The sequence below is a fragment of the Tauraco erythrolophus genome, chromosome 8 (genome assembly GCF_009769465.1).
Source record: "Tauraco erythrolophus isolate bTauEry1 chromosome 8, bTauEry1.pri, whole genome shotgun sequence".
In the NCBI taxonomy this organism is placed as follows: domain Eukaryota; kingdom Metazoa; phylum Chordata; class Aves; order Musophagiformes; family Musophagidae; genus Tauraco; species Tauraco erythrolophus.
In genome coordinates this window covers 28054734-28077421 of record NC_141472.1, presented here as the reverse complement: position 1 = coordinate 28077421, position 22688 = coordinate 28054734, and the positions used below count along the sequence as shown (strand labels likewise).

Genomic DNA, 22688 nt, shown 5'->3' with positions numbered 1-22688 from the left:
CTCCTCTGGGCACCAACATCCTGGAGACCCTTGTCATGGGGAAACGAGAGGCAACAGTCTCAAAATCGAACATAAAAATTAAAAACAACAGAAAAGTCAGGAAGGAAGCTGAGGGCTGTCCCAGCAGGCCTGAGGCAGTGGGTCTCCGTGGCATGGTGGCTGCTGTCACTCAACAAGGAGCTGGATCCCAGGTTAAAGGCGAGGGCCCGTCACTGGATCTATTGCAGGGTAGCGGGAATCAGCCGTGGCAACGTGAGCAGTATCCTCAATGCGAAAGGATGGAGATCGGCATTTCCCTACCCACAGGGAAGGCTATAAACCAGCCTTAGCAAAAATCCAAGACAAAATGAAGTGTAGGCTCGTTTTTTTTTTTCCCCTGGAGCAAACCACTTTTTTGGCTGTGAAAAAAAAAAAAATTAAAAAAATCTCCATAGTTGATCTTCCTTGCAGCGGCAAAGGGTGGTGAAGAGTTTTGGTGTCAATTCCCCTGTCCCCACGTAGGGATTCTTCAGTCTGGACAGCGATGGAGATCAGCTCGGATGTAGCCCTCGGCGTCGGCGGGGCCCTGATCCCGCAGGCACCGATGCTCCTCCGTAGCTCTGCTCCCACACTTAGTCCAGCAGGTTATTATTATTTTTTGGGAGGGGGCAGCATCTCTCCCCCCGCTTACAGTTAAGCCCTCCAGGTTGCAAGTTTTGAGGAGAAGTTCTGCAAGGAGGAAAAGCGACGTCCATGCACACACACGCTTGCACACACACACGCAGGCGACAAACGCTTGCACACCTGGATGGACAACGGTCAGAGTCTTGCTTGTCCAAAAAGGATTTCTGACCTCCCGTTCGAGAGGAACTGGATGGAGAAGAGTATCTTTCCTTTTTGGATGTTTCATTTTTGAAGTCCATGAATATTTCTGCGGGGATTATTCACACTGTTGCAGGAGCCGTGTTTCCCTCCCCGGCCCATCTCCAGACACGAAGCCAGCAGTCCCACGCCTCCTCCTGACTTGTCGAAATGTGCCTGGATCCAGGGCGGTCGTTTGAGACTGAAGTCAATTCAAATCGACTCGAGTGAGTCCCGGTGATGTGGGGAGGAGACTCCGGAGGACCGCAGTGAGGAGGGGTAATGCTGGTGGCCACAAGGTTTTCTCTCGAGATCTGTTATAAAATGACTGGTTAACCCCCCTCCCCTCCCAAAAAAAAAAAAAAATTAACCTGCCCAAAACCCATACTGGAAAATCACCAACTCGGAGAGCTTCCCACATCGGGGTGGCCTCTGCTTGCAGCAGGGAAGCAGGTGGCACTGGGGAGAGGCGCGGGGAGGCGGCGCAGCCGCAACTGGTTTATCTCTGGCTCTGTCCTTTCCTTGCTGAGTCCGTGTTGTCAAGAGGCTGCTGTAGATTCCGAGTCCTCAGTTTCTTCAGGGTTTGTTTTTCTCTTCTCTTTTTTCTTCTTTTCTCTTTTCTCTTTTTTCTTCTTTTCTTTTTCTTTTCTTTTCTCTTTTCTTTTCTTTTCTTTTCTTTTCTTTTCTTTTCTTTTCTTTTCTTTTCTTTTCTTTTCTTTTCTTTTCTTTTCTTTTCTTTTCTTTTCTTTTCTTTTCTTTCTTTTTTCTTTTCTTTTCTTTTCTTTTCTTTTCTTTTCTTTTTTCTTTTCTTTTCTTCTTTTCTTTTCTTTTTTCTATTCACTTTTCCTTTCTTTACTTCTTTCTTTCCCTTTCTTTTTTTCCTTTTCCTTCCTTTCTCTTTTTTCTTTTCCTTCCTTTCTCTTTTTTCTTTTCCTTCCTTTCTCTTTTTTTCTTTCCTTTCTTTTTTTCTTCTTATATGAGATGAAAGGAATCGGATTCCCGGGGAGCAGGGAGGTGCGGAGGGGAGGGTGGAAGGGAGCCTGGGTAGGTAGTGACGGGGCAGAGGGAGGGGATGCGACTTCACTCCACGTTGCTGCTGTCGAACGCGTGGCATTGCAGGTCTCCGCTCAGGTAGTCAGTCCCCGGCAGCTTCATGCCGTACTTGTCCACACACCAACACAACCCACGCTTCCGGCCTCGGGATGGCTTGCACTGGGGAGACACCCAAGGGCAGAGATCAGGAGATGGCCACCAACCGCCGCGCAGCTCCCTTGTGCTGGGGATCAGGATCAGCCCTGCGCTTTGCCTCCTTTATCCCAGCAATGCAATTCCCTGGGTAGGATCTAGCTCCTGCTCTCTGCTTTCAGTGCATCTCCATCCCTGCTGCTACCCTGGCCTGGGACTCTGACTTTTCCTTCTCCCTCACCAGCTCCTTCAGGATGCTTGCTTGGGGCTGGATGGCGCTTGGGGCTGGATGGCACTTGGAGCCATCAGCAATGCCACCCACCACCAACCGTGCCTGGAGATGCTCACAGAAACTTTCCCACTAGCCTAGCAGAGGAAAACCTCCATCCTTTCCATTCAGGGCAGCAGACCCTCCCTGCGTGGGAAGCATCCCTCCATGGGGCTCTTTTCTTACCTGCTTCCTCTTGTAGAAGCCCTTTCGGTCGCAGTTGGGGAGGTGGACAGCACGGGGGACCATCCGCTGGCTGCTCTTGAGCTCCTGCAGGGATGCCTCCATGTGCCTGCGGCAGGGGCCCTGCAAAGGGAGAGAGGACGGAGCGTGAGAAGGAGAGAACCTCACGGCAAGGTCCCCTGTCCCCCACCACCGGCACCCCCTCTCCAGGGGGGCAAAGCCTTCCCACAGCCCCCTTCCCACGGGAGCCCCGTGGAGGGAAGGTGAAGGCACCCACCAGCTCGAACTCTTGCCGGAGCTCGGGGATGACGACGCGGGGATGCGCCGTGTTCTCGGCCATGCCCACGAACTTGGCCAGGGTCAGCTTCTTCCGGCGATCCTTCTTCAGGGCCTCAGCCTTGAGCTCGGAGAGGCGCCCATGCTTGGGCCGGTAGGCCTTGGGTGGGTAGGTCTCCTCTGTCATCTCTGATGTGGTTGGCTCCTCATGCTCTCGAGACTCCCGTTCTGGAAGGAAAGGGGTAACAAACCGTCAGGTCTCCATGAGCTGACAGGGTTGCTTTTGCACAGAGAGCTTCCCGCTTGACTCCAGAGGACACTTTGCACAAGGCAGGACAGGAACAAATGTCCAAAGAAATCCCTTTCCCAGTTGCTGCCTACAGCCCTGGCTTTATCCCACTGTATGGGACTTGGCATGGCTTTTGTGTGACCCCTGAGCTCAGGACAGGAAAGTATCTGAGGACATGGAGGATTTGGGGGTCAGGATGGGCTCCTACATACAAGGCCACCATTGTTTGCAGTGTGTCAATGGAGAAGAACTCATGGGAGCGTTATCTCACACCCAGAAAGGACCAGATGACACAAAAAACATGGCAGGCAAGCCCCTCTTTAGCCATGGTGAGAGGATTAAGTGACAAATTCACATCCAACCCTGCCTTGCAGATGGAAGAGCAAATGCCAGGGATGCTCAAAGATGAGACAACTCCAAAGTCAAGGTCAATCTCACAGCAGACCCACCACGTGGTTGGGCAGACACTTCGGTAGCGATGCCAAAGATGCGTCTGCAAATGCTGGGATCTCCAGGGTCCTCAGTCTGCAGCCCCACACTCATGGGACTAAACCATCCTCCATTTGCTGCACCCACCGAGCAGGCAGCAAAGCCCAGGGTAATGCTTCCAAGCGGTGCTGCCTGACCGTAGCTGCCACGATGGTACCGATGGCAAGGGTAGAATGCGTTCAGGCTTTGCCCAAGGCAGTTGCCTTCCTATAGAGCCCTCGGATCGCCCCAGCGTAACCTGTGCCGGCAGGATGCAGTCAGGAGCCCTGTGCGGTTATATATAGGAGAGAGCTGGTGACAGTCTAAACTTAGATGACTTGTGACATTTAGTACAGCCGCTGGAGTGAAAAAGGGTTATTTCTAGACTAAATTTGAATAGGGTTTACAGCTCCTGAGGCTTCCTGCTCTCCCAGTCCCTGGTTCCCAGCAGCCCTGCGCTGACACCAGGTTTGAGCTGGGGCTGGCGAACAGGCATGGGGGAACCCACTGCGGCAGGAGGAAAAGCATCAGAGCAGGTGAAACCTCTCCCTGCATGGTGTCTCCTGCGATTTCCATGCCAGTGAACACAGCTCATCCCCTTCTGCAACCCTACAGTGAAGACGGCGGGGTACCAATTTTGCCCCTCCCTGCAACATCACTGTTTTGTTGGGACAAAAGAAAAAGGCTCGGGATGAAAATAGAAGCGGATAAACCCTCCCCAACAAGGCAATCAGGAGTTTCCCTTTAGACTGGCAGCTCCCTGGAGCCCAGATACACCAGGGGGGAGGAGGAGGGTTCTGCCCCTCTGGGCTGCCTGGGGGATGCCCAGAGGATGCCCAGTGACAGATGGCATCACTGGCCTGTCACCTCTCTCACCAGAGGGATGGCCTTGGAGGTGGCCAAGGGGACAGGCTGGTTGCTGGACCCCCAAGTGTGATAGCTGCCAGTCTCTCCTCCCTCCTTGCCAAAGCAGACCTGCCCTCTCCCAGCAAAACTGCTTATTAAAGCAGCCTTTTTTTTTTACCCTCTTTCCACAAGAACAGAGCTGGATCACCATCCCAGATTCAGCACCCTCCAAACTGCCTGCAGCAATGTAAATGACGCCATGCACCATCCCTAGGACCCACACGTATCCCCAGGACAGGATCCTCTTGCCATTTTGCCCCACAGTACTCTTGCTTGAGTTTTTTTCCTTGCTGCAAGAGTTAAAAGGCCTCCACAGGACAGGGCTCCTCTATTATAGGGGGACGACAGACAAGGGACAGGGAAGAGATTGATTAAATTGGGAATGATCTTGTCCCTGAAGAAATGACACTAAAAGGTGCAGTAGAAGCACATCCTTTGCCACGAAGATGTTGCAGCAATCCGAGGTCTGAAAGGAGACTGGAGACATCCCCAGTGACTAAGCCCTTCCAGGGCAATGAAACACACTGTGATCTGTCCCAGGAATTCCCTCTGGCAGCGAGTGACAGGGCTGGACAAGGCAGAGCCAGGGTATCTCCCGGGGCTGCCCTACAGTAATGAAGGGGAGGGGAGGATTCGTACTGGTGCAGGCAACCTACAGCAACGCAAGAGAGGCACAGCTCATTACCTCTGCAATAACAAATAAGAGAGGCACAGCTACCTGGACAAACCTGAAATAACAAACAAACGGGACAAAGCAGTGAGGATTCCGCCAGAAAAACAGCACGGCGTGTTCCGTCCCCAGGACCTGTGGTGCAACGGGTGTTTGCAGCGGCTCAGCAGTTTCAGCCTCTGCAAACACCTCGTTGCTCTGCTTCCTGCAGGCTGCCAGCAAACCAGAGTGAGCTGGAGCTGGGGACGAACACAGAGCCCTTTTGGCAAGGGGAGATGGGAGCCACGGGAGCCCAGTGCTCTGCAGATGGAGCCAAGAGCTGGCGCCCACCGAAAGCTGCCCAGCTCCCAGCCCAAGTCCAGTGCTTCATGCAGGGCTGAAAAAGCTCCTGGAACTGATGCCCTTCACCCTCCCCCAGCACGCACGGATCCCTGCTCAAGTAGCAATATGACAAGGGATGGCTGTGGTGGGACTCCTCCGTCTGCTGCTCAGCAGTGCTGGCTAGTTTGGGTGTTTAATTCCCAGAGAGAATCTCATGGATGCCTTGGAGGGATCCCTTTCCTCCACCCTCTGATGATTTCTAGCATGATTTCCTCCAGCGACAAGGCTGAAGCAGTCCCTGCTCATGCACTCGACTATCTGTTCCCTAATTTGATACTAACGAGACAATTTTGACAAACTGAAGGGCAGAGGTCTCTGACACACAAACTGCTGACAAGCTCTGGGCAGCTGGCGAGGGACCTTCCTGGTGCCAACAGGAGAGGGAAAGGCAGAGCCGGGGCAGGCAGCACCCACACAGTCCCTGCCGTCCCGTTCTCCTCCTGGCCAGCTCCAGCAGCCGGGACCAGACACCCACCTCGGCGTTTCCAGAGCCCCTGCACCCACCTGCCCCTGCTCACCCACTGACTCGCTCCTTAACCTCTGTCTGCCACCCTGGGGCTGGCTGGTGGCAGGCAGCGCTGGCACCACAGTACGTCTGCTCCCGAGGAGATGCCGGCAGAAGCAATGCCCAGTTTCCCTGAAGGAGCCCTAATTGTGCCTGTCTGAGGCTCAGGAAGGAGGCTGGAGTTCCTACTCCCTTGCCGTCAGGATCTGGCCAGCTGCACAGCCCCTTCCCGCCTGCTCCCATCTGCCTTGCCAGCCTGGTGACTGGGTTTCAGGCAGGCAGCTGTTTGCAGAGGCAGAGGATGCTACATCTCTGTCTTCCAGCTACAGGCACAAGGCATGGGCAGGAAGGCCCTTCTCACCAACTCCTCCAGCCAAGGGACAGTGAGAAGCAGGAGGTGGGTGGCTCTCACATCTCTATCCCTTCTCCCCACTCCTCAGGAGGAGGTGAACTCTCAGCAGAGGTCCCAGGCTCACTGGCCACACAGAAGAATGATGTTGGTGGCCAAGCCAAGGATGCTTGGCTAGCCTGAAGATGAGACCTGGGCTGTAGCCTCCCCAAGGGAATGTTGACCCTGCAGCCAAGGCAGAAGACTGAACTCAACTTAGAGCCACCCCAAAGCTTCGTGTCTGGTCAGATGCTGCGGTGCCCATGGAGGACCCAGGGAAAGAGGGCCGAGCATCTGGAAATGCTCCTGACACAGGTCAGGCCAGAAAGATTGTGCTGTTGACATCCTAATCCATGCAGGCTCCCATGAGCCCTGGAAGGCAGAAAATATCCATAGCAGAGCATGGGCTGTCCTCTGCTGTGGGGCTTAGGGCTCAGTGCCCTCTCCCTGCTCCAGGCTGGCTGGAGGGAACTCCCTAGCAGGAGCCACTTCCAACCCTTTTCACCCTGCCCCTACAGAAGGGACACGAAGCAGCAAAATACCAGGCCTGGTTTCTAGGAAGCTGCAAATAGCTCCCGTCGGGCTGCCTGCCCTCCTGGACAGGCATCACCCAGAGCAGCCCCTGCACCGGGGCCAAAACCCAGCCTGGGTGCTTCTGTGCTCCAGATGTTTTGGCCACCTGTGAGGTCCGCACAGGGTGGGTACACCCGTGGGTGTGGGGCGTGTGGGAACACCGTCTCCCCGCTCTCTGACAAGACAGCAGGAAGTGTTTTCCACATGGCTAGGAGGCTCAAATTTTTGTAACACGTTTTCATCGGTTTCTGGCAGGAAGGTAGGAAAAGTATCTATTGACCCTGCTGCTAATGATCCGTGCTCCTTACGTCCACAGCCCACTGCTAGAGGACTTGCTGTCCCGTTCAAACACCTCCAAAAAAGCCACATGCACCTAAGAAGGACAAGCACAACCTTGCTCAACAGCCCTCTTGATTATCCTCATGTTTATTACCATTTACAGCATGAGCACTCACATAATACACCACTTAAGCAGGAAGGTGTTGGAGAAAGACGTAATGGGGACCTCAGTTAAACCTCTAGCATAGGAACAGCAGCAGATGCCACTAGTGGAGACCTCGAGAAGCTGCCCAGTCCTTCCTCTGCCCCCAAACTGGGCTGTCTCTGTTCAGAGGCACCCATTGCAAGATGGAAATTATGGTTTACGTTACCTAGGGCTGAAACATGGCTGGTTACAGGGCAGCAAGTGTCTCCCGCTAAACAGCACAGTGCAACAGTGTACAACATCTCTGCTCTCCACCCAAGGAGGACTTACCCCCAGGATGAAGTGCCACCTTCCGGTAGGACCAGGAAGGGAATGTCCCCAGCTGCAGGACTTCACAAGTGACCCCCACCCTGCTTTTCCAATGGGCTCCTTGTGACTTCGGGCCTTGGTGGCAGCTGTCTTTGGAGAACCCTAGTTTCTATCTCATCGCCGCTTACAGCAACATGGCGTTTTCCAGACCTGGCTGGGTGATGTCTGACACCTTGGCTTTCTTTTTGGGTAGAGGGGCAAGATTTCAGGATCAGATACCTAGGCAGTCGACGCTGGAGATGGAGAAGGGAAAAAAATTCCGGGAGAAGCTAGGGGGTAGAGAGAGAGAGATTTCTGCAGTTCACATCCATCAGGACCCCAATCAGAGCCAGATCCAGACACTCCCTCTGAGCTTCACCCATAACAACAGATCCCCGGCACAAACAGCTGCGCAAGACTCCTATCTACAGCGGCTCCATTATCTGCCCAGCCCCACGCTGGCTTCTTATGTCCTTCTGGACTTTACATACACATGCAGGCAGAGGCAATGACGGCTGGAATCAGTGTTTGCCTTCTTCCCTCTGCCTGCCAGAGGGACAGGATCCTCCCATTTCTCCTTCCTCCTCCATCCTTTATGGTACTGGTTCTTGCTGGGCAACATAAAGCAGCTTCCCTGGGCTTCCTGCAGCTGGGAGAGGAGGAACGTCGGTGCTGTCCCTAAAAACAGCTTTTGCACTTGCAAATCACGTTAGAGATGCACCCATTTTCCTTCAGATTTGGTCTTATACAGGAAGTCTGTGCTCAGGTCCCTGGCTGGTAAAAACTCGCACGGTGCATTTCCCCCAGCTGCCCTCCCACTCAGCCCCGCTCCAGAGGAGGGGATGCATCTGACCTACGCCGAAACCTCCTGGGATGGGTGGGCAAGTTCCTCCCCAGCCTGGACTTGCACCCGAGACCATGACAGAAAACCAAAAATCCCTCCCTCCTTGTCAGCACACATGGACAGCCGCTGTGTTTGCATTCCCGAAATGCAGGCAGGGAAGGGATACTGCAGGCAGGGGAGGGATAAAGCAGGCAGGGGAGAGATACTGCAGGCAGGGGAGGGATCATGCAGGCAGAGAAGGGATAACGCAGGCTGGGGAGGGATAACGCAGCCAGGGGAGGGATGCGGAGCAAAAAGGGTCATCTCATCTCGTGCCCTTTGGCAGCTGGAGAGCACAACTGAGCAAAAGCATTCCTGAGCTCCCAGGAGGCCGCTGGGATCACCCTGGACAGAAGGGAACTTTCAGAGCCCTAACGAAGAACAGCTCTCGTGTTTCCGTCGCAGGCACAACCCCCCAGCATGGTGGCGAAGGACCCCCAGCCCCTCATCACTGCCCTGTGGGAGTGGGCGGCAGAGCCGGCTCCGGCGCGATGCCCGAGGCCGGGGTCACTGCTCTGGACCACCGCCCCGGTGAAGTCAGGCGGTGATCTCAGGCGGCCGCCCAGCCTGAGGCCGTCTGGCACCCACCAGAGGAGAAGCAGCCAGGGCCAGGGATGCAGGCTCTGGCCGGTCCCTCCGCTAGCCCAGGGCGTTGGCTGCCGCAGAGCCAGCTGCAGTGCGCCTTGGACTTTCGACGAACTTTTGTGCTCTGGTGGGGACTGGACGGCAGGCCAGCGCGGCTGGGCTGATGGAGACTGGCGAGGGAGGATGCTGGTGATGCTCGCAGGCGACGAGAGACTGGGAGGAGACACCACACACTGAGAAGGACAGAAAAACAGCAGCCCTGCTTGGACTGCCACCCCACCTCCTCCGAGTCCCAGCAAGACCCTGCAGGCGTTTACGATGGATCTGTGTCAAATAACGCCCGTCCGCTCACGCAGAGGTGTTGGGGCTTTGCTGGATGGCTCAACTCCATGTCTGCGTCATTACAGAGATGCTGCACCCTCCGAATTGTGACCGGCCCCATCGTTTGGCTTGGGTGACAATGTTAGGGTGGAATGACGAATCTCTGGAGGCTCCAGTTTCTCCTCCTGTGACTCCAATGGTTTCACTTAGGCCTCCGAAGGTCTGAATTAAGAAAGATAAATCCTACCACCTCTTCAGTACTGATCCCCTTGCAGCCTGTGGCACAGCTCTCATGGGTGGCAGTGCCAAACTGTTTTACAGGCACAGGAGTGATGGTAAGAAAATCCAGGATCTTTTTCCTTCACTGGGAATTAGGTACTTCAACAGCTGACAAAGGTAGCAAATCACCTTTGTGATTTGTGGAGCATGGAAGGAAGGCTTTAGCAGTCAAAGCATAGTGGAGCACCCACAAAAACATTCACCCTGCCCCACGGTGCCCACTCCCCTACCAAAGACATATGATCAGAGTCCAAATACTCCATGGCCCAAGAGCCACACAAGCTTTTGAAAGCGAGCTCTGCGGTGTCCCTGTACCTTAAATCCCTGTGACAGCATGGTGGAAGTTGTTGGGACATCACTCTCTTGTCCCACAGAGACATTTTTAAAGAGGAGTATATGGATCAGTGGGACCAAGCTCCTAGAAGAGATGGAAAAGCAGCCAGAGGGCTGGGAGGACTCAACTCTAGGTTAAGACTTATCTCCATTTTATTAAGCCAAGGCTCAGTAGGATGGTTGGGAATAGCTCAGGAATACCTGAAGAGCCTTGGAGAGCAGGGATGGATGGCAGAGGGATGTGCTATACTGTGGGCTTTTTTTTTTTTTTAGGTTATCATTTGGGCTTTGCTGAACTAGCCTGGAAGACCAGCTCTTTCTCAGGAGATATTTGTCTCCTCAGCAGAAACCTGCGGATGTAGATTCTGCTGCATCAGCCAAGGCTCACCTGCAGAGCGTGAATATCAGGTGCTTGGGCTGCCCCCAGGTTCATGTAGGATTCATGGGAAAGGGAGATCATCATCCTGATGACCTCAATGTCCTCATACAGAGCTGGATGGGGGAGAAATGCAGATCAGCATGTGGGAGAGGAGCTCTCAAGAGAACCAGCTTATGTTTTGGTCTGCTCTGGAAGCACAGGCCTATCTGTAGGAACAGATCTCTGGGTCAGCACCACTTCGCTGCCGTGCCAGCAAGTGCTGCAGAGATGGGAGAGGTACGGCTATGAGAACTTGAACCGTAAGGAAGGCTCTGCATCGCTGTGTGCCAAATGGTACTTTCCTGAGCTGCCCCTCCTTGCTGCAGCCACGAAATAAAACTCCCTGAGAGCAACTCTCTAGAGCAAGGAGAAGAGCAGGTTTAGAGATGGGGAGCTCCATGATGCAAGCTCCTTCCCTACACATTGCTAGCTGTTAGTTCAGCAGGCTCCAAGCATCTGTGCTGTGCCGGAACAGCCACGCTTGGGCATCAGCTGGAGGGCTGGGCTCATGTTGACCTGGGATGTACAAGCAAGGACTGGGGCTCACTGTTGTCTTTGACCTGTCTCTCTCCAGATTGCTCCTAAATCTGGCTATGATCTGTTCTCAACAAAGGCTTATATACAGGACATATCAAGTTCATGTGAAGGTCTGGGTCTGTGGTGGACAGGCAGCATGCCCCGAGACTTGGGGTTCCCAGCAACAACCATTTTGGTGCAAGAGGGAACCCAAAATGTCTAACCAGTAAAAGAGTTGGGAAACTTTCCAGAGTTTTTCCCTCCGGTAAGATGATGAACAAACATCCATCCATTACAATTAAATGATGCCGACGTGTGCCATCTTGCAAAACTGCAGGCACTCTGTTTCTAGATAGCTGCTCGTACCAGCCTGACATTTTCTGAACAAAGTTATCTTCCAGGGAACTGAACTGGCAAGTGGAGGGGAAGAAATTAGATTTACATCAAGAAGCTCCTGTTGCTGATGCACTGATGATAGGAAGATAAAACATGTTTCCTTCACATCATCTGGAGACTACAGATGTTCCCCATTCCATATGCTGAAACTGCAGAAGAAGCTGAGAGCTGAATTGAAGAATGACACAGAGAAATCTAAATAAATCATCTTTCAGTATCATAGTGACCAAGACATACTTTTCTCTCCTGGAAAGGATGAAATCATTCAGTCTTTCTTAGTCTTGCATCTTTTCCAACAAAGCCATCCTAGCAGCAAATTCCATTGATTGTAATAAAGGTGGAAAAAAAACCCACCAGGCTGCCAAGGAACTAAGAACAGAAAAGAGCAAAGAAGGAAAACTCAGGGAAGAAGACTGCATGACAGTCTCTGCCTAACTGACAGTAAAGGTGAGGAAAATCTAAAGTAGCTCCTGACAAGCATCATTTAATTGTTTACCAGCAGTTTCACTGTGGGGTTTATCTGTGGCAAAAAGACAGGAAAACCCTTCCTAGAAAACAAACATATTTTCAGGTCTTCTGAATGAAAACAAAAGGGTGTGAACTGCTCATCTGGCCACCAGGTAGGAAGAGATCACCTGAAAAAAATCTCCCAATGTCTATAGGAACGAAGGTGGTGTGATGGGTTGGAAGAGAAGCCTAATAGCATCCCTCAACTATCATTATTGTACGAGAAATAAAGGGACAAGACAGACTTTTTTGGATGGAAGTGGCTCAACAGCAGTAGTGGAGGAAACATCACTACGGAGGAAGAGTAAGTAGGTTTATCCACTTGGATTATTTGGGGCCTATCTTCAAAACTCACCTCAAGGCAGCTGTCAATATACACGAAACGTCAAGAAAAACGGACTTGAAAGCAGGATGCTGCCAGGACGCTGATACTATTTTGATCACTGAAACCCAAACATGACAAATAATAGTAGAGGCAGGTGCTAAAGCGGCCTTAGAAAGAGAACCATAACCAGGAAGAGTGTTGCTGGCGGCTGTCAAAAGCTGGGATATCACTGTGGATATTGTAGCATTTTACCCTGAGAACGATGTGCGATTAAGAGGAAACCTCTATATTAAAAGAGATGATCCTGAGAAGACGATGTCCTACCAGAGACGTAGCCACTACAGTTTATGCTAAGCTCTCTGGCCTGCTTATGGATGAAGGTAGCTTTTGCCTTCTAGTCAGGGTTTTGAGTCTGATTTAGTTTCATACCGAGCAGAAGCTTTCAACAACTGGCCTACTGGAACTGAATCTGAGAGAGGCTGCTCCCACTGGAGGCTGGTGGTCTCCATCACAAGACCCATCCTGACCTCTGTTAATGAGGGTCTCTGTCAGCCTTAACAGCAGCCACTAACTGGAAGAGCCAAGAAAGTCAAACCCTTTGCCTGCCCCAGAGAGAAGTGAAGGCACACCAGGTGGATTCTGGAGATGCACCTGTGTCAGGTGCTGGACAAGAACTGGTCCAACACTACAAGTGTTTCAGGTGTGCAGCTGTGACTGCAACTTCCAGCCTAGTCTGGATTAATTTCTAGCCCTTCAGTCTGACTTTCACAGCTCTGCCTTAAACCAGATGGAAAAGATCTGTGAGATCATCCATTGCTCATCTGTGTGTCAGCACCAGATGACACATCGTCACATGTACTGTCCAGCCTGACTTTTACAAGCTCCAAGTGATGAAATTTCCACCTCTGCCCTCAGGACTCCCTTCTGCTTTCTTAATGGCTCCTTCTCTCAGAAAGCCTTCGCATGGAGTAGGTCTGGCCATTGGCCATTATTTAATTTCTCAGTCCACCTAAGTAGTACCACAAAAAAGTACCAGAAGTTTGATGTTCACACTCTGACAATATTAATAAGCAGAAACTTGCCCAAGCTTGATCCTAACAGACGACTCTTGTCTCTCCTTGCCATTTCCCTCCCCGCATTGTACCACTGCATACCCAACTAATTCCCTTCAGTTCAACTCGACGCAGAGATGCTTTTCAATGTTAAAAAAATATCACGGGTACCTTGATGGAGCAAAGAGTGCAGACTTCCATTTTAGGGTCTGAAACTCCAAGAAAGACAACTGATCGCCCTTTGCCAGAGGTCTGGAGCCTTTCTGGAATGATAAAATCCTTGTTGAACTTCATTGCTTTTCCTGCAACTTCAAGCCTACTCTGCTATTACAAAACCAAATAACCGAACACTGCAATGGTTATGAAATGATGTGGTAAAATTTCACCCGTTTCTGCTATTTCTTCAGGAAAGCAGGAGTCACAAGTGAACTGTATGTCACTTTGTGTTTAGACATTATTAAGGTATATTAAGACATACGTGCGGCTGTGGCAGCACCATAATTGACTGCTGAACAGGTATAAGACATGCAGTCCCTCCCTAATAAAACTTTTTTCTTTTTCCAGCATCTCCTTTAAATTAAAAAGTGAAAGCCAGGTTCCACAGTTGTTCACTGGCTTATTTAATTACTAGATTTTCATAATTAGTCCAACACATAACATCTGATTTCTTAAGCATGAATAACAAATGGATCTGTTGATTTAATTGTCTTTTGAGGATGAATGGCATTTTAATTTGGAAAAAGAAAATATCTCTACTGGTTTTCTACCAAAAGAATTATGACTACTAGCCAGCTTTGCCCCCAGAGTTACCTTTAAGATACATTCCCTCTCTTGTTTAGCTAGAGGATCGTTTCCTTAAGTATCTGTCAGGATTACCTTCTTGCCCTTAAATAGCAACCAGACCAGTTATCTCCATCAACATAACAATTATCGCCATCAGTGAGCCAGCTGTGTCCATCCAACAAGCAAACAAACCAAACTGCAATAACAGCCCTCAAGGCAGGCAGCTGTTAAGAGCTTTCCAATCCTACTGCAGCCAACAGCGTTTGGGGCTTTGGCTTCACAGTCCTTCGAGGACTGAGTAGCTGGCTCCCACGGCGGGGCTTAGGTGTCTGAAAGCCCGTGGTGCTCTGGGTCTAGCCAAAAGATACTCAGCATCTTGCAGGATCAAGCCCTTCCAGGCTAATAGGGACCGATGTGCCAGTTTGCTGTGGGGGTATTGACATCCCATTTCCACACTCCGTGTGAAAAAGGTGGAGGAATAGGGGAAAATTATGGGAGTTTCAGAGGGGTCTGGAGAATGAGGACAATAGTGAGAGAAACGCTTTATGCAAACACACACAACAAGTGCCCATTGACTCCACAGGCATAAGTTTAAGATGCCTCCTCAAAGTTCAGCCTGTTGACCAGAGCCTTACTGCAGCCAGGGAGGCTTGGACCTTCCTGCAGGCATAGCTTAAGGCAGGTGTGATCTCGCAGCCAGAAGCTGATGGTTAAAATACATGGGCTGATGGTTAAATTACATGGACTGATGGGCATTTAGCGCACTTGTCCTGGAAACATCATAAACAGAGAGGAGATCCACCAAAATAAGCTGAGAAATGGCTTCCTTGAGAGCAAATTTGCCCACATCAAATCACTGAGAGTCCCAAATTTCTGCAAACACATCACTCTGGGATTAACTGTGAGCCATGGATTGGACTAAAACACTAAGGGGTCCCCTCAGATTCCTAGAGTCAAAGAGCCACCTCAAAACCAACATCTTGCTGAGAGTTGCCTTGGCTATACAGCTGAAGGGACAGGGAATGTCTTGTGGGGGTTGAGTGGTGAGAGGATGGGGGATTTCATTCCTTCATTACCAGATGCGACACAACCCTTCCCAGATGGGCAGAGGCATCAAGCATGACCCATGCCCAGTGATCTCAAATGGGCAGCCCCGGGGTCCAGGAGCGCTGGCACCCCACTCTGTGACCCACGGGCAGCCCTGCACATCACGCCGGGAAGACCTGGCATGGAGGCTTTCGCTAAACGGGTCTGGGGATCCAAGTCTTTTGAGGATCACAGCACATGGGGCAGGGTTCCCTCTCCTCCTCACCAACAGAGCCTCCTCATGCTTTTGGCTACACCTGCGCTGAGGATAAACAGATAATATCTATCTTTTTACCTGTAAAAAACCTCCTTACAAATGACTAGGTGGTTCTTATGCTGGCTGCCAGTGAGTTCACCCAGGCCGAACTCTTTGGATCATCTTTGACCTCTGCATACACCACGTCTTCAAGTCCTGCTGCTTCATCCTCCTCAGCGCTGGAGGTTGTTTCTCCTGCCCTCAGCTTTCCACATTTCAGTAAATTTGCCATCTTTTCCCAATTCAGTTCTTGTTTCCCACCTTCCCACAGGCCAGTTGTTGCTGCCCAGGCAAAGGAAAGTTTGCAGGGTCCCAGGGCACTGTCTCCTCAACTGATGCCACCAGGCACCGCTGTCCCCCGCATGTGTCCTCCCGCCCTGGCACATGGCAGGAGGATCAGCTTCCCTCTGCAAGCGACAACCTATCCACACCTTCGCTGGGATATCTCTTGGGGTATTTAACTAACGTAGACTTAGTCGATCCAGAAAATACAGCCCACCCAAAGATGGGGGTGAGCTCAGATCCACACAGCTGGCTAGGAGGAACATCTTCCCTCTATCTCCTTCCTTGCTTCCCCTTCTTTGATATGCTCACCTGACGCACCTCGTTTCTCAGCCCTCGGTGGGAGGATAGGGTGAGCTGGTCTGTACGCCAACATCTGATCTTGACGGCAAAATACCGATGTGCCAGTCATAAGCAGAACCACGGCACCTAAGAGAGGTTTGTGTGTGCTGCTGGAAACTGTTCTGCCCCCAGAGACAAACATGCCCCGTGTGTGTGTGTTTGCACGCATTAAATGCTTGTGCAGGCGTGCGTGGGTGTGCGAACACGGGTACACGCGTGCGTATGTTCACACACGTATCTTCCTTGTGCGTTATCGATCCCGCTGCCCTGCAGCCCACATTGAGGGGCAGGTGTGTGCCCACCAAAACTCTGCTTTTATTTATGTCTGACCTCGATTTGCACTACTAAGTGCTCGGTAAAAAAACAGGCAGGATCTGCTGTGCCAGGGGCCCTTTTATCTCCCCTGTGACTTAGCACAGGTGGAATGAGCTGCGACTGTTCTCAGCGGCTCACCCCTGCTGAGCAGAGGACGAGCCCCAGAGGCGATGAGGTTCCTGCTCCCCTTCCCAGACTGCTCCCAGGCTTTCCAGTTCGGGCGGAGAGCTCTGGGAACCACCACCACTATAACAGCTCCCGTAGCTGCTCCTACATCCGCGACGTCTATCGGCCCAGCGCAAGTAAAACTTCCAGCGGACGTTAGGAGGAAGCAGAGCACCGCGCTCACTGCTTCTCCTCCTCTCCTTCCTCCCCGGCGGCCCTGACACACGTGTGCCAAACTACGCGACCAGAAGAAACCAGGGGCTGTCCCAGAGCTGGCACAAAACATACCCAAGCTCTCCCGCCCCTCTCTTCCGAGCCTGACGGGACACCTCGCCCCGCAGTCGCGCACGGCTCTGCTCACACCGCTGACGTGCCAGAGCCACGACGGCCATCCGGGGGCTTAAATATCAACACAAGGAGGCACGCAGCCTTCCTCCAGCATCCCTCAGGTTTGCAGAGGCTCCCATTTAGGGCCAGCCCCCATTCTCTGCCGCAGTGGTGCAGGCTCTGGAGGGGCTCCCTTCGTTCCCCGGGAGCGGGTCCAGAGGGAGTTCGGTGCGCAGGAGCTCAGTGCCAGCTCTGTCACTCACGCACGCGCGCACGCACACACAGAGCCACGTCTTTTCTCCGGTGAACTCTGCTGGCACCCGGCAGGAATTTCATTTGGATCAACTACTTAATATTCTCCCTCCTTCCTTAGAAACCAGGCTGCCGAAAAATCTTTCCAGCCAAGGCCCCTCCTTTCCTGTTTGAACCACCCCATCCCTCCCTCCCCCGTACGCACACACCGCAGAAACCCAGCTCTCTTGCTGGCACCTGATGGATTTCACTCTTTTTTTTTTTTTTTTTAATATATTGTTATTGTTGTTGAAACTTCAGATCAAAAGAAAAATGGAGATTTTCCTGTTTCGGATCTGAGGCTTTGCGGGCCTGTTGCTACTAGCTTTCCCCTCGTCAGCTCGGGATCTCCTTCGCACAAAGGACCCGCGGCTCGCACCAGCCGGGTCCCTCCCGGAGCGACACGTGTGCGTGGGCCAGCGCATCCCAAGTGCCCCGCTCCCACGACCCCTGCCATAACCCTCACCTTCACCCCAGACCTCGGCGCGAGACTGCCCACCTGCCCTGCCGCGGCCCCACCGCTCGCCCCCGGAGCCCCGCGTCCCCGAACGGAGAGCAGGAGAGCACGGGAAGGAGAAAACAGGGTCAGGGGGAATATGTCGGTGAGGGGTAAGGGACTGCGCCTAACGCGAGCCGCAGGAAACCTGGGCTCGGCAGCGCTCCTCCTCCGCCTACATCCAGCTGACGCAGCAAAGACGATTTTCTTAGGGCTAATTCTGCAAGCCCCCCCTTCCCTTTCCCCTCCTGGTTATCGTTGGCTCACGGTTTCGTGAGGAAACTTGCCAAGTCTTGCTTGCTTTCTAGAAAGAGAGCAGGAATGAGAGAGGAGAAGGAAATATTTGACAAGCTTTGTTTTTCCACCAGCCTTTTTAGGGCAGCAGGCTCCAATCTGTGCCCTCCGCTCCCCGGTGCTCAGCCTGACCTTGCTGTCTCAGCAGGAGGAAGTCTGGCGGGAGCACGGGGGAGAAAAATGGAAAGAGGTGGTGTATTTCAAAGGAAACCTAAACAAAACAGAGAAAACCCAGAATCCTGCAGCCTGTGCCATAAATGAAGCTCATTCATGTTTTTTTACCAGGAACAGTCAATTACAGCCGGGGTGTTTGGCTTTCGGTAAAGGACAGTGTCTGACTGTTGTGCCAGGAAGGACTACAGGGACCGTCCCGTCAGTACCTACACATCCGTCTACTTAAAACAAGCCTTACCAAAGCCCGCTAATCCCACACTTGCTTTCATTTCCGACCTCTCAGCAAACCAGGAGCACGTTCTGTCCAGTAGCTCTGGCGTTTCTCAGTACTGCTGTGCCCAGCTTACAGATGAGGAAACTGAGGCACGGTACGCAGGAGCATTTTATCCCCAGGCGAGACATCTGGCCTAGAGGAGAGCCAAGCCCGGCCTCCCAGGCTTGGACTCTTGCAACACCGCCTGTTGCGTCTCCACCTCGACTATAAGGAGGAAAGCATCCGCGATTTTAAACTTGGCCAGCGCAAGAGCAGAAATAGATAGAAATGCAGTCTGATCTAGTCCTCGCTGCTGTCACAGTTTATTTTGCAGAGTGCTGATTTTTTCTCAGCGGCTCGCAACTCAGGGCCAATTTTGGTCATTGATAGATCGGAGGGCCAGGCCAGCTTCCCCAGCGCACGGTCCCTGCACTGCCGGCCAAACTGGCAGAGGCCAGAAAGTTCAAGTCAAACTTCATTTCTTTCCTTGCCCCGTTGCTTAGAAACACGCCTATGAAAATATACTTTGTTCTCACACGCTACCAGTCGAATGCCAAGAGAGTTTTTCCCTCTCCCGTCCTCAGGAATTCCTGATTTATTTTTTATTTCTTTTTTGCAATCGCGCAAATCTCAAGAGGAGCTTGCTGGTCTCCCGTGGCTTCCTGCAGCTGCCTTTCTGACCCAGGCTCATCTCCCGGCTGTGAACAAAACCCATTGAAAATAGTCCCCTGCGGCACCCAGGGAGTCCAAACTGGAAGTGCAGGTGGTGCCAGGGGGGTGGTTTTGCAACAAACCTGCAACCTCTTTCCTATCCCTCTCCTTGTTCATTCAATGGGTGCACCTCATCCATCCCAAGGAAACCAAAAGTAGCGATGTTACAAGGGGATCGGCCGAAGTTTTCCTGCAAAGCACCTGCTGAAGGACCAGTTTCCTTGGGAAGAGCAAGGCAGGTGGAACGAAAAGGAGATTCATGCTGGGAGCCAAGCGCCGAAGCTTTTTTGGGTGCCTTTGGTCTGCATGGGCACCCTCCGTCCCCACTCTCCCAGCCACCGCTGGGTTTCGGCTGCACAGCTTTGCCTTCCTGACCACACCGCCTGCCCCCCGGCCGCGCACACACACGCACAGAGTAAATAAACACCGGGGATGACGCGCTCCGGGATACTTCACACAGCTCCACTGCCAGCGGGTTATTGCCCAGCTTCCTGGGCTCCGCAGCAGGAACACGGCTCCTGGCTTCACCCTCTGCTCCCCGTGCAGGTCCCCTCCCAGCCCTTGCCCCTTCCAGCTCCCCTTCAGAAAATCAAGCTCAGCTTTGCTGTTTCTGGCTGATTTTAGGGGAATTTGGGCATTTGTTGTCATTGGGGGTGCGGGGGAAGTTATTCACGCAGAATTTGGGTTTGCTTTGAAGGATGGAGCGTAGCAACGCAACCACTGCCTGCAAGCAGCAAAGAGGAAAAATAATAAAAGCATCAAGATTTATTAGGTGCTAGAAAGGAGAAACGGATTCCCATTGCGCGGGTATAAGCAGAAGCTTGCTAACAAGCAAAAATGACTTTTTCATAGACCAAAAAAAAGTGGGGGCTTGTTTCTGGTGTGGTGGTTTGTTTTTTTTTTTTTTTTTCCAAGTGGTTTCCTGGTCCCCTGGACATGCGGAAGTCCTCCCTGCCTCCCCTTCACACCATGTCAGAAATACAGATGTATTTGGAAGAATACAGGGAAAGCGTCCTTGCACAAGCTAGAGGATCCAGAAAAGGGAGCTTAACGCGTGCCAAAGAGAAGGAGCGCTTTCTTTCGTGCTTTTGTCACGTGCAAGGTGCAAACATTTCAGCAGCATGGCTTTGCACTGCTGCTACCATGCCAGCCTTCATGATGGCTTCTTTTAACCGATTCTTTCTGATTATTAGCAACACCGTCATTATTTTTCACTTTCCGAGGTTCCCTGTCCCTAATGCACCTGCACCTCCCTAAGCTAAAACCCATTACCCAACAAAGACATCCAGCTGCAGCGATTGCTAGGAGAAAGCTGGAGGCTGAGCAACGAACCTTAGTGGGGGGCTGAGGACTTTGGGGATGGGGCAGATGGTTGCAAGGAGGTGCCCTGCCCTTCCCTGTTATCCCAAGCTGCAGAGGCCAGCTTGGGCCCCAGAGCAAGATGAAGGATATGGTGAAAGGGGTCAGGGAGTGGATGAAGACAGGGATGCAGGAAAGATGTAAAGGATGCAACTGGGGAAGGACTGAGATGCAGCTGTGACCAAGAGGGTGCATCTGGGAGGTGGAAGGAAGAAAAGCTTTCCATTGGGGATGGGACAACGCAGAGGCAATGATGGAAGGGGAGGTGGGGGAGGCTGTGAGATGATGCAACAGGAGGTTCGACCAGGGCATGGATGGAAAGAAGGATGGGAAAAGCGGCGGGGGGGGGTGGATAGAGAACAACTAAGGGGATGGAAGAGTCCATGCAAAGATTGAAAAGCAGCTGAGGGGGATGGAAGAGCAGCTGTAAAGACAGAAAAGTAGCTGGAAAGGGGGAAAACCAATAGGGGGATGGCAGAGCAGCCAGGGGAAGTGGCGGTGGTGGAGAAGCAGCCGGAAAAGATGGAAAAGCGACCAGGGGCTTGGAAAAGCTGCCAGGGGAGGGGGTGGGGAGAGGAAGGAATGGGGAAATGGCTAGAAAGATGGAAAAGCAGCTGGTGTGTGTATATATGTGTGTGTGAGAGAGAAGAATCAGGCAGAAAGATGTAAAAGTAGCCAGAAAGATGGAAAAGCAGCTGGTGGTGGTGGAGCGGAATGGAAGAGCAGCCAGAAAGACAGAAAAGCACACGGCAGGGGAGAGGGGTGGAATAGCAGCTAGGGAGGATGGGGATGGAAAAGCGGGCGGAAAGATGGAAAAGTAGCCGGGAAGGCAGAAAAGCAAGCAGGGGCATGAAAGAGGACCTGATAAGACGGAAAAGCAGCCGGAAGCATGGAAAAGCAGCCGGGAGGCAGGGAAGAGCAGCCAGTGGGAGGGAGCAGAAAAGCAAGCGGAAAGATGGAAAAGGAGACGGAAAGGCAGAAAAGCAAGCGGAGGGGCATGGAAGAGCGCCCGGAAAGAGGGGAAAAAGCAGCCGGCAGGCAGCGGTGGGGTGGAAAGAGCAAGGCGGGAGGATGGCAAAGGAGCCGGCGAGGCGGAAGAGCATCCGGGGAAGCCGCGGAGGGGGGAAGCGGGGGTCACTCACCGGCCTTGGCTTGCTCGCGGTAGCTCTTCTCGCTGAGGCAGACGGCGGTGCCGTGGAGCAGGGCGTGCAGCGGCTTCTCCTCGCCCTGGCGCGGCAGGCAGCGGAGCCCGCGGGCGCAGCGCTCGGTGTAGACGCCGCAGGGCTGTCCGGCGGGCAGGGCGCAGGTGAGGCAGCAGCCGCAGCCCGGCTCCTTCACCAGCTCGCAGCCCAGCGGCGGCGGCGGGCAGAGCGACAGCGCTTTGCCGTCGCAGGGCTCGCACTGCACGAAGGAGCCCAGGCAGCGCGACAGCCCCGGGCAGGCGCCCAGCAGCACCAGGAGCCGCAGCAGCATCGCGGCCGGGGGGATGCTGCGGGGACGGGGCGCGGGGGGCTGCCGCCGGCGGGGGGCGGGCGGCGCTTGCTTTTCCGCTTGCCCCTTCGAGGGGGAAGGGGGTCGAAAAAATAAAATTAAAAAATTTCAAGAAGAAAGAGGGTCGGAAGGCGCAGCCCCTCTTGCAGGCGCCTCACTCTGGGGTTTATTCTCGGGGTGCGAACCCGTCCTGCTTTTCTTTTGGCGTTGGGAGAGGGGGGGCGTCTAGGTTTACTTTTTGCCCTTTTCTTCCCCCCCCCCCCCCTTTTTCTCCTTCTTTCAGCTTTTTCTCGCCTCGAGACGGGGAATTCGCACCGCGATCCGCGGGAGCGCAAAAAGAGAGGGGGAAGGGAAGGAGGGGTAAAGGGAGAAAAGCCTGCAGGGGTTGCACAGCCTACAGGTTGCAGAGGGGGAGGCGTGGGGGAGCAAGGGGGGTTTGGGGAGGTGGGACGGCGATTTCACACACACGCGCACACACGCACACACTCTTCCCAAAGGGCTGGGAGGAGGCAGGTTGGGAAGGGAGCAAAGTTCCTTGAAAACCAGTGTCCTGCTATTAATGCATCAAAGCAGTCAAGAAGGGGGGGGGGGGGGGGGGGGGGAAACAACCGCAGGAGAAGGAAGAGGGGATGCAAAGCTCCCCTTGCCTCCTCTCTTCCTCTGCAGGAGGAGAAAAAGTCCCTCCCGACGCAGCGAGCTGCTGGGAAGCTTGGTATGAAGCAAAGTTGTGTTTCGATCGGTTCT

At 52.9% G+C, this 22688-nt stretch overlaps 1 protein-coding gene across 1 annotated transcript; it reads right to left on the bottom strand.

Annotated features, from left to right (window-relative positions):
• Positions 1-1920: 1920 nt before the first annotated feature.
• On the bottom strand, positions 1921-21926 carry IGFBP5 (insulin like growth factor binding protein 5). Its single transcript, XM_086615796.1, has 4 exons — positions 21596-21926; positions 2754-2980; positions 2480-2599; positions 1921-2052 (listed from the first exon to the last, which is right to left on the bottom strand). Exons 1-4 carry the CDS (start codon positions 21924-21926, stop codon positions 1921-1923), a joined length of 810 nt encoding a protein of 269 aa, XP_086471922.1.
• Between the last annotated feature and the right edge of the window lie 762 nt (positions 21927-22688).

What these genes read in the sequence shown, in the direction of transcription:
- IGFBP5 (XM_086615796.1), bottom strand. Translation starts at nt 21,926, where the DNA reads ATGCTGCTGCGGCTCCTGGTGCTGCTGGGCGCCTGCCCGGGGCTGTCG. An exon ending in CCGCGAGCAAGCCAAGGCCG is followed by an intron (nt 2,981 to 21,595) that starts GTGAGTGACCCC and finishes CTTTCCTTCCAG; the next exon opens with AACGGGAGTCTCGAGAGCAT. An exon ending in GCTTCTACAAGAGGAAGCAG is followed by an intron (nt 2,053 to 2,479) that starts GTAAGAAAAGAG and finishes GTGTCTCCCCAG; the next exon opens with TGCAAGCCATCCCGAGGCCG.